The sequence below is a fragment of the Pristiophorus japonicus genome, chromosome 6 (assembly GCF_044704955.1).
Source record: "Pristiophorus japonicus isolate sPriJap1 chromosome 6, sPriJap1.hap1, whole genome shotgun sequence".
Taxonomy (NCBI): Eukaryota; Metazoa; Chordata; class Chondrichthyes; family Pristiophoridae; genus Pristiophorus; species Pristiophorus japonicus.
In genome coordinates this window covers 261,351,780-261,368,292 of record NC_091982.1, presented here as the reverse complement: position 1 = coordinate 261,368,292, position 16,513 = coordinate 261,351,780, and the positions used below count along the sequence as shown (strand labels likewise).

The following is a 16,513-nucleotide window of genomic DNA, read 5'->3' as shown; positions in this document are numbered from 1 at the left end:
TATATTCCTATACCACTGCCCAGCACCGGGGTGGAAATGGCACAACTCGCAGACTTGCTGCTGGTCATGGATCATGGATGCCTTCGAGAGCGAGAGGTCACCTGTCACGGCTCGCCAAATTAGGACCTGGACCAGCCAGGATCCTGTACTGTCAAGCGTAAAAAGGCGTGTCCTAAATAGAAATTGGGTCTGCCATTCCCAGGGAAATGCAGGATGAAATTAAGCCTTATAGCCACTGCAAAGATGAATTGTCTATTCAGTCTGATTGTCTGTTTTGGGGTAATCATGTTGTTATGTAAAAAAAAAGGCAGGGAAACTTTTGTGCGAGATTTACACAGTACCCACCCAGGCACATTGTCATGCTGAAGGCCATTGTCAGATCTCACGTTTGGTGGCCCGGCATTGACTCGGACTTGGAGACATGCGTGCATCAGTGCAACTGAGTAACGCACCTGTGGAGGCTTCGCTGAGTCTGTGGTCATGGCCATCCAAAACGTGGTTAAGGATCCACATAGACTTTGCCGGCCCCTTTCTCGGCAAAATATTTTTAGTGGAGTTGTCACTTACTCTAAATGGATTGAATGCATAATCATGTCATCCAACACGTCCACAGCCACTATTGAAAGCCTTTGGGCCATGTTCGCCACCCATGGCCTGCCTGACGTCCTTGTCAGCGACAACAGATTTTGTTTCACCAGTTCGGAGTTCCACGAGTTTGTGACCCGTAATGGCATCAAGCATGTCAGGTCTGCCCCTTTCAAATCCGCATCTAACGGAGCAGGCTGTCCAAACCATTGACCAGAGCCTAAAACACGTGACTCACGGCTCCCTACAGACCCGCTTGTCCCGCATTCTGCTCAGTTACTGGACGAGACCCCACTCGTTCACCAGGGTCCCTCCTGCCGAGCTGTTAATGAAGAGAGGCCTCAAAACCAGGCCCTCCCTTGTACACCCGATCTCAATGATCACGTCTAAACCAGAAGGCAACGGCAGCAATGATACCACGATCGCGCGGCCGTATCACGTGACATCGCTGTTCATGACCCTGTGTTTGTCCTGAATTGTGGTCATGGTCCAAAGTGGGTTGCTGGCACGGTTTTGGCCAAGGAGGAGAGCAGGGTGTTTGTAGTCAAACTGGTAAATGGCCAACCGTGCAAGAGGCACATCGACCCAACCAAACTGCAATTCACATACAACCCAGAACAAATTGAAGATGACATCACCATCGACCAACCAACACACATCCAACCATCAGTTGACCCTTGCGTCATTCACGAAGACGAACCCACCATCCCCGACTGTCCTGTCAGACCGACTGCTCCGCAGTGCAACAGTGGTCCTACTAACTCACCCAAGCTTGGGTTCGAACTGAGAAGAACAACCAGGGAGTGGAAGGCCACGGACTGTCTCAACTGGTAAATACAACCTGTACCAAGGACTTTGGGGGAGGGGAATGATGTTATGTATGTTAACTGGATTTTACCTGCCACCGGAGGGCGCGACTGTCGGAGTCCTAACGGTCACTGGCAGACACGTGCAAGCTGTGTATCGAGTGTTGGCAGCCATGTTGAATCCTCACTTTGCCTGAACTAGCTCACCATACTTAGTCTCGTGGAGTTATTCGATACTTAACAGCAGATATCTGCCAGGGGTGCTTTAATGGATTTTCATTTCTGTGGACTATGAAGGGGAAAATCAGCCAAAGTTCCACTTCTGACATTATCCATTGGCCCATGCTGGAAAGTATGCATGTGCGGACCTCGGTTGTGGAGAGGACCATGTCCTCCATGAGAAAGTTGCCTGTTGATACACTAAGCCACTTTGGTGAGATACTGCAGGGATGTGAACACCCTCAAAACCATACTCCTTAATTATAATTTTTTTAATCTTGTGATTAATGTAAATGTGGTGTCAGGAATGTTGTTGGTGGATTTTTTCAGATTTTTTCTCCCCACGGAGCCTCTTTTAGGGCACTCCGAGGCCGGCTGTATAGCTCGGGATTTTCAGTTGCTCACCCGGCCTCCTGTGTGGAACACTTCCCTTAGCGCTCCACTCCACACTCAGGGTCCGACTGGTGAATTTTGTGGCTGGAGATGCAAACCATTTCCCGGCACAAAAATGGGCCAAAAATTGCGGCCGGAGGCTTCCTTTGGACGAAAGCCTCCGACCTGAAAAAAAATCTACGAAAATACCTGGTGGTCCCGGAGGAACGTAGGATTCTGGTCGGAGGCCTTCATTCGCTGTGCAGAGAGAACATGCTATATGCCTGCTTTTACCAGGCATAAGAGTTTGAAAGACATTCGCTGGGCATGAGTTGGGCAAATAGCGCAGTCTCTGCCCCGCGAATGTCCTTCCTGCGGGGATGAGTTGGATCTGTCTAAAGAAATTATGACCGATCGGGAAAGCCGGTGCTCTGCGCATGTGCATTGCGCGTCGAGAACCGGCATTTACAAGGTCTTGCCGGGTGCGTGCGGACATTGTATGCACCCGGCAAGATCGCTATTTTCGGCCCATTAAGTCACCGGGGTGGAAACTCGGTCACTGCTCTGTTGCGGCATTAATCGAGGCAGAGCGGTAAATTTTGTGCCGGGAAATGGTTTGCGTCTCCAGCCACAAAATTCACCAGCCGGGCCCTGAGCGTGGAGTGAAGCGCTAAGGGAGGCGTTCCACACCTCCCTTGGGCACTAGGCCGGCTGAGCAACTGAAAATCCCGAGCTAAACAGCCGGTCTCGGAGTGCCCTAAAAGAGGCTCCGTGGGAAAAAAAAATCTGAAAAAACCCAGCAACAACATTCCTGACGCCACATCTACATTAATCACAAAATTAAAAAAATTATAAAAACAATCACGCTTACCTCAGGTCGACATTACTTCACTCACTGTGGCCGGTACAGCTCGGACCACCGGCTTTCACAGATGGTCCCATCCGGGCACGCTACCGATCAGCTCGCCTTTCCCGGGCGCTACTGCTCCGCGCCCCCCACAAACCCGCCATTGAATGTCCCGGCGGAGCTTTCCGCCGCAATTACCGCCCCTCTGGGCCGAAAACAGAGGCGGCAACAAGCCACTAATTCCACCCAATGAATTTAGCAACCAAGGGGAGGAAAGAAAAGATACATCACAATTTTGCCAATGCAATTTCTGATTGCAGGCTTGATGGTGGATCCCTATGCTCAGAGTATTGGTCATTTAAAGAGTTGCTTTACTTATTTATGTTTCAATCGCTGACTGAAATTCATTGACGCAGTATAGATCCTTAACCCTAAATGCTGATGCTGGAGCTGTCATGAATGTAACAGAACTCAGTGGCAGGCAAGTAGACAGCATCTTGGATGAAGAATACAGCTCCACATAATGGTTATGAGATTTGTTCACTGATGAATCTATCAGTTGAGTGACTTGCTTCCGTGCCCAGGTTACACTAAGCTGCTGGTAAGGGAATCGCATCCCCAAAAGATTTTTTTATAATATATGGCAGAGTATATCAGCATTTTTCTCATTCCTGGCACCCCAATTATGTGGCTGGGCTTCATGTTGAATGTACCTATAATGGTTTTACTTTAAACTGTATAATGAAATGGAATTTATGTTAACCTTCTTAATAAAGCTTGGGTTAATCACAGCACTGATTCGCTTATTTGCCTTTTTACAGAATAAAGACATTGATGCAGTTACACTGGATGCAGGACAGATATACGCAGCTGGAAAGTTGTATGGATTGGTGCCTGCTGCGGCAGAAAGTTATACAAGTAAGAAATACAAGTAATCCTGCAATCATGTGCTTTCCGTGCGGAGCTGCACTCAAAGGGTGCATGGGTGGGAACAATAGGGCTCGCTCTTATACTTCAGGAACTATCATGCAACCTTGAAACAATAATGGCCAGAAGATAAGAGGGCATTGAGTCCCCTTGGAAAGTTAAAGCACTCTTCCTCCATCAGATACATTTAATCATTGCACAGACCGGTCTTGACAAGCACACAACAAGGACTGCCTTGCTGGATCTGGATGAATTCAGATAATTAATGGATTTCTGTTCCATAGCCCTTTAGTCATTTCTTCAGCAATTCAATTCGAACAACAAACTGAGAAAATATTTTATACAAGAGTGATTAGAATTTCAGTGTCTCTCGCGGGTCAATGTACTGTATTTTGTGCATAAGCATTAGCACATAGGGAATGGTTTAGTTCACTGGAATTCTATCCAATGGGAGTGAATGGAAAGTTTGATTCATTAGAATTCTGTGATTAGTTCAGCAGTACAGGATATTTCGAAGGGCAGTCTTTCAGATGAAACGTTAAACCGAGGTGTTTACATCTCCATAAAAGTATTAAATAAAAATAACAATTATTAGAGAAGCAAAGTAAAAGGACCATTTACACAACATGAGCCAGTCTAGCTGCCTGTGTTAAGTTTGTAGTTCTCATGAATTTATCACTTTGTCCTCTATGCAGGGATTCATGTCGAGGTTGAACGAGTGCACTCCACATAAAGATACTGATTTTAAAAGTAGCTAACAGTCCCCAGGCCAGCCTTTATCTCAAGACAAGGGCAATTACTGGCTTGGGCTAAATTGGTGTGCAGATAAAACCCAGTTACCAAATTGATTGTATTCTTACTTGAAACAGCTTGTTCAAATACTTCGACACATTGCTGACAATATTGGCAAAACGCCACAAATTGTGAGCTGTTGTGTTTAAGATTTTAGCCAGTATTAAAATTGTCCAGCTCAGGGCATAGTGTGCGTGGAAATCTACATCTTGACTTGGCAGGCTCAACAACAAACTGCTGTTGAGAGTGGGAGATGAGACCGCTGGCTCTGCTTCAGGTGAGGGCTAGATGCTTCTGGCTTGGAAAATTGAATTGATGCCACCAAGAGCAAGGGACAGAAGGGAAGATGGCTTCTCACTTTCTTACTATGAAGACAAGCACTTGGACTTCAGCACAAACTTGGCATCGTGTTTGACAGTTCTGTTGCTATCTTTTAGGACACAAGTGAGCCTCTTTCTCAGTCAGGCATAGTAGTAGGCTGCGTGCATTAAAACAATTATTTTTTCAGACAAACAGGTGTTTCCATGCAGGCCAACAACGCCAGTTAGAATATCAAGTGGGCAGACATGCATTCCAAAAATAAGCATTTTCTCAAATGTCGCACATATATATTAACATTTCTGTGAGGGTTGCAACCTTCCATTTAAAAATAAATAGAAAATCCCGATGAGAGGCTTTCCTGTGGAACTTTTCCATTCTAAAAGTGTCCACATTTACCTGCAGTACCTGTTACATTTGTAAGTGATGCAATGCTAGGACTGTACAAAGTAAAACCTGACTGTGAACTGGGTATTTAACTCTCTCTGCATTTCCAGATCCTCTCCACCAATAGAATTTATTGATACAAACTGTGTGAATATGAATTGGCTTTAGGAGTTATTTTGCACTTACAATTTTTTCCTTAAACAAGTGATTTTTAATATAGATGTTAGTTACCCAAGCTCATCTTTTTTCTCAGTGGAAATGCTGCCTTTGGTACTGATTCCAACTCGTTTCTGAGCATTTGACCAGGAGTTCTGTCTTTGCGAAACAGTTGGTTGAGGGTTTCCTGACCAATACGGGCTTTTGATGTGTGCCATGATTTGATGTGCATGACAATTCTCGATATGCTAGACAATTTGGCTATGCGGCGGGAAGTTAGTGATGTTGGTTTTGAGGAGACTGATAACGAAATGTTGGTAACCTTAACCTGCTTTACTTATTGGCATGAGGCTTGGCGTTTTACGGAGAAAAAGTATTGAATGAAAGTAATATAGCGCGTCAGATGAGGTTGGATTGGGTTCTGAATGATAAAGCTCCAAGTGGGGACAAACAACCTGCTCCTTGACCAGAGCACGTGTCTCATTCAACAAACTCAGCTCCATATATTACAACCTGCTCCTTGACCAGAGCACATGTCTCATTCAACAAACTCAGCTCCATATATTACAACCTGCTCCTTGACCAGAGCACGTGTCTCATTCAACAAACTCAGCTCCATATATTACAACCTGCTCCTTGACCAGAGCACGTGTCTCATTCAACAAACTCAGCTCCATATATTACAATTACAATGGAGGTTAAATTCAGCTTTTTCAGGGATACAAACCAGGTGGTAGCGGATTAGCTACACTGCCCAATTTACCTTTCCGTTGACTTTATATTGACTTTCTCACTAAAGTTGAAGTGCCCAGCTGGCTGATCAACTACCAGCTGTCTTGTGCCCGTCGCAGAGTTGAATTTCACACCCAGTATCATACGGTCTAAAACTCATTCATTTATTTTTATTTTATGTGCTAGATGATAATGATGGAGCATCATATTATGTTGTGGCAGTAGTAAAAAGGTCGAGTCATAATGCCTTCACCATCGATCAGCTGCGAGGAAAGAAGTCATGTCACACTGGGCTGGGCAGGACAGCTGGCTGGAACATCCCCGTTGGTACTCTAATTGAGAGAGATCAAATCAAGTCCAACAAATGTAATATTGGCAAAGGTGAGAAAGATTTCTTTAGCAGTAAACAGAATTGGTTTTCAGCCACTCATCAAAGACTTTTGTTCAATTGCTATTCTGGAAGATGTTCCTTGATGTACGGCCACTATCTTTAGGGAATCATTACAAACTGGAGTAGTGCCCCTGGACTGGAAAGTATCCGCCACAACACGAATCTTTAAAAAGGGGCATTGGAATGACTTGGGCAACTACAAGCCAGTGAGCTAGATGACATCCTAAAAGTGATAATGAAACATGGCAAGAGGAAGTCAGCATGGGCCCAAATTTCCCCAGGAGTTGCTCCGTTTTTTTTTGGAGCAACTTGATTTTTCTGGAGCATCTTAAAAATCCCCACTCTGCACATTTAATTTGCGCCAGTGTAAGTGAGTTAGTTAGGATTTTTTAAAGTTTTTTTTTCAAAAGGGGGCATTACCAGCTACCTACGCATGTTTTGGCCATTTACACCAGTTTCGACAGGTAATAGTTGTTCCAAACTAACTTAGGCCAGCGTATGTGGCCACTTGTGGCCTCACAGAAAACCCTGCGGTGAGTTAAGAGATCAGCGCAGGTAGCCTCCAACTGACAGTGTTATGATACGAATGCTAGATTTTTTTTAAATCCCAAGCAGCGAGACTGGACAGGGTGTAGGTGCTATCAGCCTGATTAAACTGAGCGTGGGGTTTTTACAAGAATAAAAATGATCTTTTAATGAAGGCTGAAGTATAGGGGCCACTTAAGCAAGGGGAGGGTTTTCTTTGTAAATAATAGATCAAGACACCAACGCTCTCGCCTGATGGATTCGTGTGTGGCATCACAACACATTGGATTTTGACTTCTGCAGCACCAAAGAATTACCCCGACTAGGTTTAGAAATTTAAAACATTAGACTTAACAAAAAAAGCAGGTCAGAATGCAAACTTAAATTTTGGTGTTCAGCATTGCGTAGTGTGACTCTGATAATTAGTAATATTTAAAAATTCTATGCAGTAGTGGGTGAGCTGTAAGATACTGCAGATAGGGAATTTTTAGTAAAGATAGCAAGATATTAAAGTACTGGAAAATCTTTGAAGATTCCTTCTCCACCCCCCCCCCCCCCCCACGCCCCCCCCACGCCCCCGCTGGATCAAAACTCTTTCTCCACAACCCCCCCCCACCAACCTTTTTCTTGTAGCCTTCAGCCTGTGCGGCAGGCCACTCGGCCCGGGATAGGGGCAGCGCGCGTTGGGTCCGGCTCACAGCCTGCAGGACACGCTGGGAGGGCGAGGAGGTACTGCGCATGTGCGCAGACTCCAGTGCACATGCGCACAGCTGCCGGCACTGCTTTCGGAGCAGGGCTCTAGCTCCACCCCTCACTGCTTTTACCATGCCACGCCAAGGCCTAGGATGGTCAGAGGAGCGGGGAGAATACGGAGCTACAGTTTAGCTGCCGTTTTGGAAGCACAAAGTCGGCGCACCTCAGGTAAGTGCGCCGAAAAAACCGAAGGGGGAAATTTGGGCCCATGGGAGGGAGATCTAGACTAACACATTTCCTGCAGTTTTCCGAGACAACAAATGGACCTTGTTGAAAGCAGAAATTCTCTGGATATGATGCTTTTAGATTTCACACTTGTCACACAAGGGATTAATCTCAAAAGGTAAGAAGCTATGAAAGTAGAGATAGGTTTCTCAGGTGGATTGAAAGTTGGCTGAGCCAGGGAAAGCAAAGGGTGGCTGTGAATGGAGCCATGTTGACATAGCACAGGGTCACTAGTGGGGCTGCCATAGGGAATAGTGCTGCTTACAGGATAGAGAAATGTTTTGGAGTTGGGGACAGAAGCAAAGCAGCCTAATTTTGCAGATGACTCCAAATATTGGGGGGAGACTGTTCAAACAACAGGCAAATCTAGTACAACATCATCTACATTGGTCAGAAAGTGGGCTAATGAGTGGCAAGTATCATTTAAAGTAGATCAGTGCGAGGTAATGAGATTAGGGGATGAAAGTAAACAGCAGGAATATAAGCTAAATTACTCTAGGCTACAGGATCTGGGGTATTGGTGAATTCCTCACTGAAACCAATAGCGCGGTGTGCAGCAGCAGTAGGGAACGCTAACCAGCATAGCCAGTGGGAATTGTAGAATCATAAAATGCTACAGCACAGGAGGCCATTCGGCCTATCGTGCCTGTGCCGGCTCTTTGAAAGAGCTATTTAATTAGTCCCATTCCTGTGCCTTTTCCCCAAAGCCCTGCAGATTTTTTCCCAAGTATAAAGCACAAATTCTAGATGCTGCTAATGAGTCTGAACAAGGCATTGGTAAGGCCATACCAGAAGTACAGGAAGCGAGATTCTGTTCATTGTACGAAGGATATTCAAGCATTGGAGGCTTAACAGAAAAGGGCAACCAAACTAATGCATAGCCTAAGGCATCTAAACTAAGAGCAGAGGTCTTATAGCCTGGGATTATTTACCCTGGGAAAGTTCAGGCTCAGGGGAGATATTATTCAAGTAATTCAAATTATTAAGGGAATAAATAAATTGAAACATGATAATATGTGTGAGATTGTAGAACCAGAGAATATGGGCTCAAGATTCATTCCATCTCCCCTATATGAAGCACCTTGGGATATTTCCTTTTGTTAAATGTGCTTTCCAAATGCAAGTTGCTATTGTCTGCTGGATGGATTGTTGTGTGGTGGTGAGAGTCTTTCTGCATCAAATGAAGCACTTCCCTGACTACCAGTCATTGCGAAAGAATGGGAGTGGCGGTTAGTCCCCAATTTCTAGCAGATGGAGTCAATGGTCATGGAATCTAATGCAGAAAATAGGAAAAAATAAATCTTTAAATCTTGCTGCAGTTGGCAATTAAAAGTGTTACACTTGATTTTCTTGTGTATGTGCAGTGGTAGTGTTTCAGGACACAAAGATGTAGACAATCAATCCTTAAAATTATAATCTTTCTTTCTCCCCACATACACTAAAATGGATTTATACCTGCTAATGTACAAATAACATCTTTTTTTTATCAGTTTTATCACACAACTTAAAAAAATCGACCTGCATCCTGAACTGTAGCGAATATAGTAACACCAATGATTGAAGTGCTGCTCTGATCTAATCTACACCCAGGTGTATCCAAGCGCTGCAGAACTAATCACAATGACCGTAGCCCCAACATGCACACCTGCCATTGGAGGAACGATCTTTAAGCTAATATGCGCAGTAACATGAGTTACTGTTAACAAAGTTGGAGATGGTTGACTATTTCATTGTATCTCCTATACAGCGGTCAGTGAGTTTTTTTCCGCAAGCTGTGTGCCAGGTGCCAAGCAGAAGGGTTACCCATCAAACCTTTGCCAATTGTGCATTGGAGATGCCAAAGGGAAGTCCAAGTGTGCCTTTGGTGCAGAGGAACGATACAGTGGCTATACTGGAGCATTCAGGTACTCTGATAGAATATAGTACATTGAATAATAGCTGGGTCGGAATATGTTACAAGATCTAATATACTCAAGGGTTAACAGTGGCATTGTAAACTAAAAGAGCACAAACTGTCATCTGGTGGGGTCCATTGGCCTATCAGTTCTGTGAGCTGCAGGGTGGTAGGATATGTGTCCAGTGGCATCATTCCACACAGTTTCTCAGAATCTAGAGGGTAGATTTTCAACTCGCCACCATGATGTAAATCGGTTTAATGGATTGGCTGCCTGTTTTGGAAAGCACCTGATTTTCAGTTCCATTAAAATCAATGAATATGAAAATTGGCCGGTTTGTATAATGAGCAGCTGAGCTGCAATGACATTTTTTATCCCAGGTGGCAACTGGAAAATCTACCCCTGCCTCCTGCATCTCGCTGATGGGAGAAAATTGGATGGTGAAGTTATGCCAGCACCTCGTAATAGTGAACTACAGAGTATCTCTGGCACGGCCCTGAAAGGAGATCTTCAACCTTCCTTTTTAAGCAGGAAATGATACATGGGACCCAAAGAGACAGGAGAAAATCATTACAAAAATAAGGGTGGGGATTACAAAAAAGAGGCAGCATTGTTTCTGAATCTAAAAGCAATCTAAAGGGTTAAAAGTCCCGAGTTCTTTCCCAGATAGTTTTTGTTGAAATCATTGCTACTTTTGAACCTTGTTATCACAAACACAATAACCTTGCTCTTATCATTTTGACCTGAGATCTGAACACGTGTTCTGACTTCAGTGGAGCTTTAAAGCAGGGCAGAAGTTTGTTACAGGAGGTTTGTTAGAAAGAGATATTACTGTGGGAACAAAAGTAGCATTCTAGTAAAATTCATGATTTAAAGCAATTCTTTTTGTCTTTTTTTGGGAGCGGGGAGGGTATAATATATTGAAATTAATATAAAAAATTCATGTAATATTTATGTTATCCTCTCTCTGGTTGACCAGCCATGGTATCCCTGCAGTGTATGTTGGGAGAGAGAGAATATGGGAGACAACTTTAAAAAAAAAAATAAGTGCAGATCAATATGTCTGTGGCCTTCTCAAGAGGGACTAGGTGCTTGGGATGGGAGCAGCGGAATGAAGTAGCTCAGGGGGAGTTTCAGTTATAGAGGAATTAAAGAGCATACTCCTTTATGTTTTTTTAATGTAATATTTAGGTGAATGTTTTGCTGATCTCACTGCACGATATTTCATGAATATATCCAGAGAGCGAATGAGACAGCTTAAAGAGTTATCAGAGCTGCTGTGCAAAAGTGATGAGGAAATTTATCTGCAGTTGGTAAAGGCAAATTTGATCAGAGTTCAGTACCAAAGGTGATAGCTGAAGAATATGTGGCTTTGCAAGACAACTACTTTATACGACATGATAAGATTAATCTCAGTCAGCACCGGAGGTTGTAAAATACTGTTTGCTAAAACAATAAAATCCTAGCATTCACACACTTTAAACAAAGGTATGCATGATGTAAAACATGGCGAAATGATTAAATGGGGTGGGGGAAGCAGAAATGCTATTATAATTTACAGGTAAAGAATTGACAGGGATGACATTAAGGCATTTATGGAGTTATGTAGCGATCACTGCAATAACTTATATCTGAAGTATAGATTCTAGTAAGTGGTGGTGTAATTTACCCCTGAAAGCAAGTTAAAGAACTCAATCTGAAAATGTCTGATTGGTCAATGTACCACCTGAATAAGGTACTTTACATATGATCATATACGCTAACCAACGCTAATAAATGTGTCATTGGTAGAGTTGGTAAAGGCACAAAATGAGAAGGAGAATGAAACAACTACATTTTACTGAATTGGATTTTTAATGGCTGACAGAACTCAGGAATTGGGAGCTCAGTACATGCAGGATTATAGGGGAGAATTGGTGTTTGGAAACTTTGTAGCACAGCATGTTATCGACCAGCACATTGTTCCGGCATCATTTTTGTACATTATAAATAATTTATTTTCCTTAAAATCAATAGATGCCTTACAGAAGTGGGAGATGTCGCATTTGTGAAACACACAACGGTCTTAGATAACACTGATGGTAAGTCTAGTTGGCTCTTCTGCCTGATTCTCCAACTTTTATCCCAAACCCTCTCTCAATCCCTAATTTCCTTTCAACTGCAACTCTACTCACTTTTCTCCCACACTTGTCTTTTGCCCTACACATTTCTCCTTCTCTCCCATTCCATTCCTCCACAATATTCCTGCCCTTCTTTCTTTCCAATGTATCTCTTTATTTTCCCTTCTCACAATTGTCCACCTATCCCCTTTCACACTATCCTGGTGATAGGAACATGAGAATGTTTAGAACCAGAAAATACAATTTTTGATTAATGTAGCCAGCTCCAGAGTTCAAAAACAATTCACAGTTCACTACCCATATCCCTCGATTAATTGGCTAAGTGACAGGAAACAGAGAGTAGGGGTGAACGGTTGTTTTTCGGATTGGAGGCAGGTATACAGTGGTGTTCCCAGGGGTTGGTACTAGGACCACTGCTTTTCTTGATATATATTAATGATTTGGATGTGGGCTCAACCCTTGTCACTGGATAAAGGCCTAGCTCTGTCGAGCCCGTGTGGTGGCTGATGTACAACAGTCACCATGCGTTAAAACAATCCACGCACAGGCATCTTCTACCCCCTCAACTGGAGTTCAGGACTGGAACATCGGGTCCTTCATTGAAACATCTGTGAACTCTTGTGGAAACAAGTCATCCTCGTTCGAGGGACCGCCTATGAGATGAGATGAGATGAGATGAGATGAGATGAGGGGATGTGGGTGTACAGGGCACAATTTCAACATTTGCAGATGACACAAAACTTGGAAGTATAGTGAACAGTGAGGAGAATAGTGATAGACTTCAAGAAGACATTGACAGGCTGGTGGAATGGGGACACATGGCAGATTAAATTTAACGCAGAAAAGTGCGAAGTGATACATTTTGGTAGGAAGAATGAGGAGAGGAAATATAAACTAAAGGATACAATTCTAAAGGGGGTGCATGAACAAAGAGACCTGGGGGTATAGGTGCACAAATCGTTGAAGGTGGCAGGGCAGGTTGAGAAAGCGATTAAAAAAGCTTATGGGATCCTGGGCTTCATTAATAGAGGCACAGAGTGCAAAAGCAAGGGAGTTATGATGAACCTGTATGAAACACTGGTTCGGCCTCAACTGGAGTAGTGTGTCCAATTCTGGGCACCGTACTTTAGGAAGGATGTGAAGGCCTTAGAGAGGGTGCAGAAAAGATTTACAAGAATGGTTCCAGGGATGAGAGACTTCAGTGACGTGGATAGACTGGAGAAGCTGGGGTTGTTCTCCTTGGAGCAGAGAAGGTTGAGAGGAGATTTGATCGAGGTGTTCAAAATCATGAGGGGTCTGGACAGAGTAGATAGAGAGAAACTGTTCCCATTGGTGGAAGGGTCAAGAACCAGAGGTCACAAATTTAAGGTGATTGGCAGAAGAACCAAAGGCAAAATGAGGAAAAGCTTTTTTACGCAGCGAGTGGTTAGGATCTGGAATCCACTGCCTGAAAGGGTGGTGGAGGCAGATTAAATTGTGGCTTTCAAAAGGGAATTGGAAAAGTACCTGAGGGGAATAAAAATTTGCAGGACTACGGGAAAGGACGGGGGAATGGGACTAGCTGAAGTGCTCTTGCAGAGAGCCGGCACAGGCTCAATGGGCCGAATGGCCTCCTTCTGTAACCATTCCATGATTCTAATCTCATCACCAAATGCCTGTCAACTCAATTTTAAAATTATCATTGTCAGTTGCCTCTTCTGACCTTCATCTTATGCTCCTTATAGTAAACATTTTCTCAGCACTCAACTTGTCGATACCCTTAGTAATCTTTAATGGCCTGCAGATTTTATGGTCAGCAGCAAAGGAAGGGCACTTGCCATCACACCGATAGCTGCCCACAGAATTTTCCTCGGCTTTTGAGTGGCAACTTACGGTTACTAGAGACCATTTCCAGCGCGGCACCCTCTAACAGGGTTCTGTGGTGTGTGTGAGCAGGAAAAGCAACAGCATGGCTCTTTAACCAATCAGATTAAAGAATCCTTATTAGGGCAAGCAGAGTCTAAACCAGAAAGTATAAATTAGAATATTTAACTCATTGTAAAATCATGTACAGAAAGTGAAATAAAGAGAGGGAAAGAAAGCTGCGATTCAGAGAGAGATAAAAGAGACAGAAAGAAAATGTTAAAAAAAATATATTTTAATTTTAAATATTTTTAAAAATCTCCAATAATAATTACATTCTGAAGGAATGACACTCCACACTGCCAGAGAGGTTGTTTGGTAGTAATTGAGACATGCTGTTAAATATTCACTTACACCTGAATGCACCTGCACCAACTTTTCTGCCATGTTTAGTGGGTAGCTGGCAAGTATGTACAGCAAATTCACACCCTTACATACATTCTAATGCCAAATTTATCGACGAGGCTTGTGAATTAGCAAGGCAAATCGGACAGCAAGTTCAGGATTTCCGTGTTTACCTGCGTATGTGCAGACTCCAGAGGTTGCTGTCTGATTTACTTCACCGTTATTCTTAACACTAAATCCAAGCCATTACCTCAATAAGATTGTCTCTCAGTGTTCTCTACTGTAACCAAACTCAGCTTCTATAGTCTCTGCTTGTAATTCAGATGTCTGGAAATATATGTTCGAAAACTCTCGCCCATCATTTTTTTGAATGTTCAGTGTCTGTATGGTCTTTTTCTCAAAACGTACTACTTCGCATTTCACTGCATTGAACTTCATCTGCACATCAAACATCTGGAAGTCCAGTCATTCCTTTTCTCTATACACTCTGACCTAATGACAGAATGCCCGCAGTGCTTGGTCTGCCCTCCAAGCCTCCATAACCAGAGCCTGCAAAGAGACGGTCACTCAACCAGGAAACACCAGGACTGGTTTGATGAGAATGATCAGGAGATCCGAGAGCTAATAGATCGCAAGAGCAGGGCATTTCTGAGCCTTAAACAACATCACAACTCGGGAGCAGCAAAGCAGCATTACAGATGCCTCAAGGCTGAGGTCCAACGAAAAACCCGAGATGGAGAAAGCACAGGAGATACAGCAGCTGGCCGACAGCCATGATGTGCGAGGATTCTTCATCGCAGTCAAGGCCACCTACGGTCCAAACACCCAAGGCCCCACCCCACTGCTGGCCAAGAACGGGGAAACAATCATCAAGGACACCGAGGCAGTCAGGGGCCGCTGGAAGGAGCACTTCAAAGATCTCCTCAACCGAGCTCGACTCCATCCCGCAGCATGCGACCCGCCACCACCTCAGTGAGACCCCAACACTGCACGAGGTAGAAAAAGCCATAAGACAGCTTAAAAACAACAAGACCACGGGAGCGGATGGAATCCCTGCTGAGGCACTGAAGTATGGCGGAAAGGCACTATTGGCGCGGATACATGACCTCATCTCTCTCATCTGGAGGGAGGAGAGCATGCCGGGAGATCTGAGAGATGCAGTGATCGTGACCATCTTTAAAAAAGGGGACAAGTCCGACTGCAGCAACTACAGAGGAATCTCCCTGCTATCAACCACTGGGAAAATCGTCGCTAGAGTCCTCCTCAACCATCTTCTCCCTGTGGCCGAGGAGCTCCTCCCGGAGTCACAGTGTGGATTTCATCCCCTACGGGGCACAACGGACATGATCTCTGCAGTGCGACAGCTGCAGGAAAAATGCAGGGAACAGCGCCAGCCCTTATACATGGCCTTCTTCGACCTTACAAAGGCCTTTGACACTGTCAACCGTGAGGGTCTATCAACCAACGGATCAATCACAGACCCAATCCACGTCCGGACCAGGGTCAAACAGGGCTGCGTCATCGCCCCAACCCTCTTCTCAATCTTTCTCACCACCATGCTCCACCTCACAGTCAACAAGCTCCCCGCTGGAGTGGAACTAAACTACAGAACCAGTGGGAACCTATTCAACCTTCGCCGTCTCCAAGACCACCCCAACCTCTGTCATCAAGCTACAGTACACGGACAATGCCTGTGTCTGTGCACATACAGAGGCTGAACTCCAGGACATAATCAACGTATTTACTGAGGCGTACGAAAGCATGGGCCTTACACTAAACATCAGTAAGACAAAGGTCCTCCATCAACCTGTCCTCGCCGCACAGTCCCCCAGTCATCAAGATCCACAGCACAGCCCTGGACAACGTGGACCACTTCCCTTATCTCGCAAGCCTCATATCAACAAGAGCAGGCATTGAGGACGAGATCCAACACCGCCTCCAGTGCGCCAGTGCAGCCTTCGGCCGCCTGAGGAAAAGAACGTTTAAAGACCAGGCCCTCAAAACTGCCACCAAGCTCATGGTCTACAGGGCTGTAGTAATACCTGCCCTCCTGTATGGCTCAGAGACATGGACCATATACAGTGGACATCTCAAGTCACTGGAGAAATACCACCAACGATGTCTCCACAAGATCCTACAAATCCCCTGGGAGGACAGACACACCAACATTAGCATCCTCAACCAGGCTAACATCCCCAGCACTGAAGCACTGACCA

General features: G+C 44.5%; 1 protein-coding gene across 1 annotated transcript in view; it reads left to right on the top strand.

Moving 5' to 3' along the window:
• Positions 1-16,513, top strand: part of meltf (melanotransferrin) — a 69,346-nt gene that overhangs the window by 43,043 nt on the left and 9,790 nt on the right. Inside the window, exons 10-13 of the mRNA XM_070883907.1 lie at positions 3,651-3,747; positions 6,328-6,522; positions 9,783-9,939; positions 11,947-12,011. Coding sequence (XP_070740008.1) covers positions 3,651-3,747; positions 6,328-6,522; positions 9,783-9,939; positions 11,947-12,011 — 514 coding nt within the window. The remainder of the gene's footprint in view (positions 1-3,650; positions 3,748-6,327; positions 6,523-9,782; positions 9,940-11,946; positions 12,012-16,513) is intronic.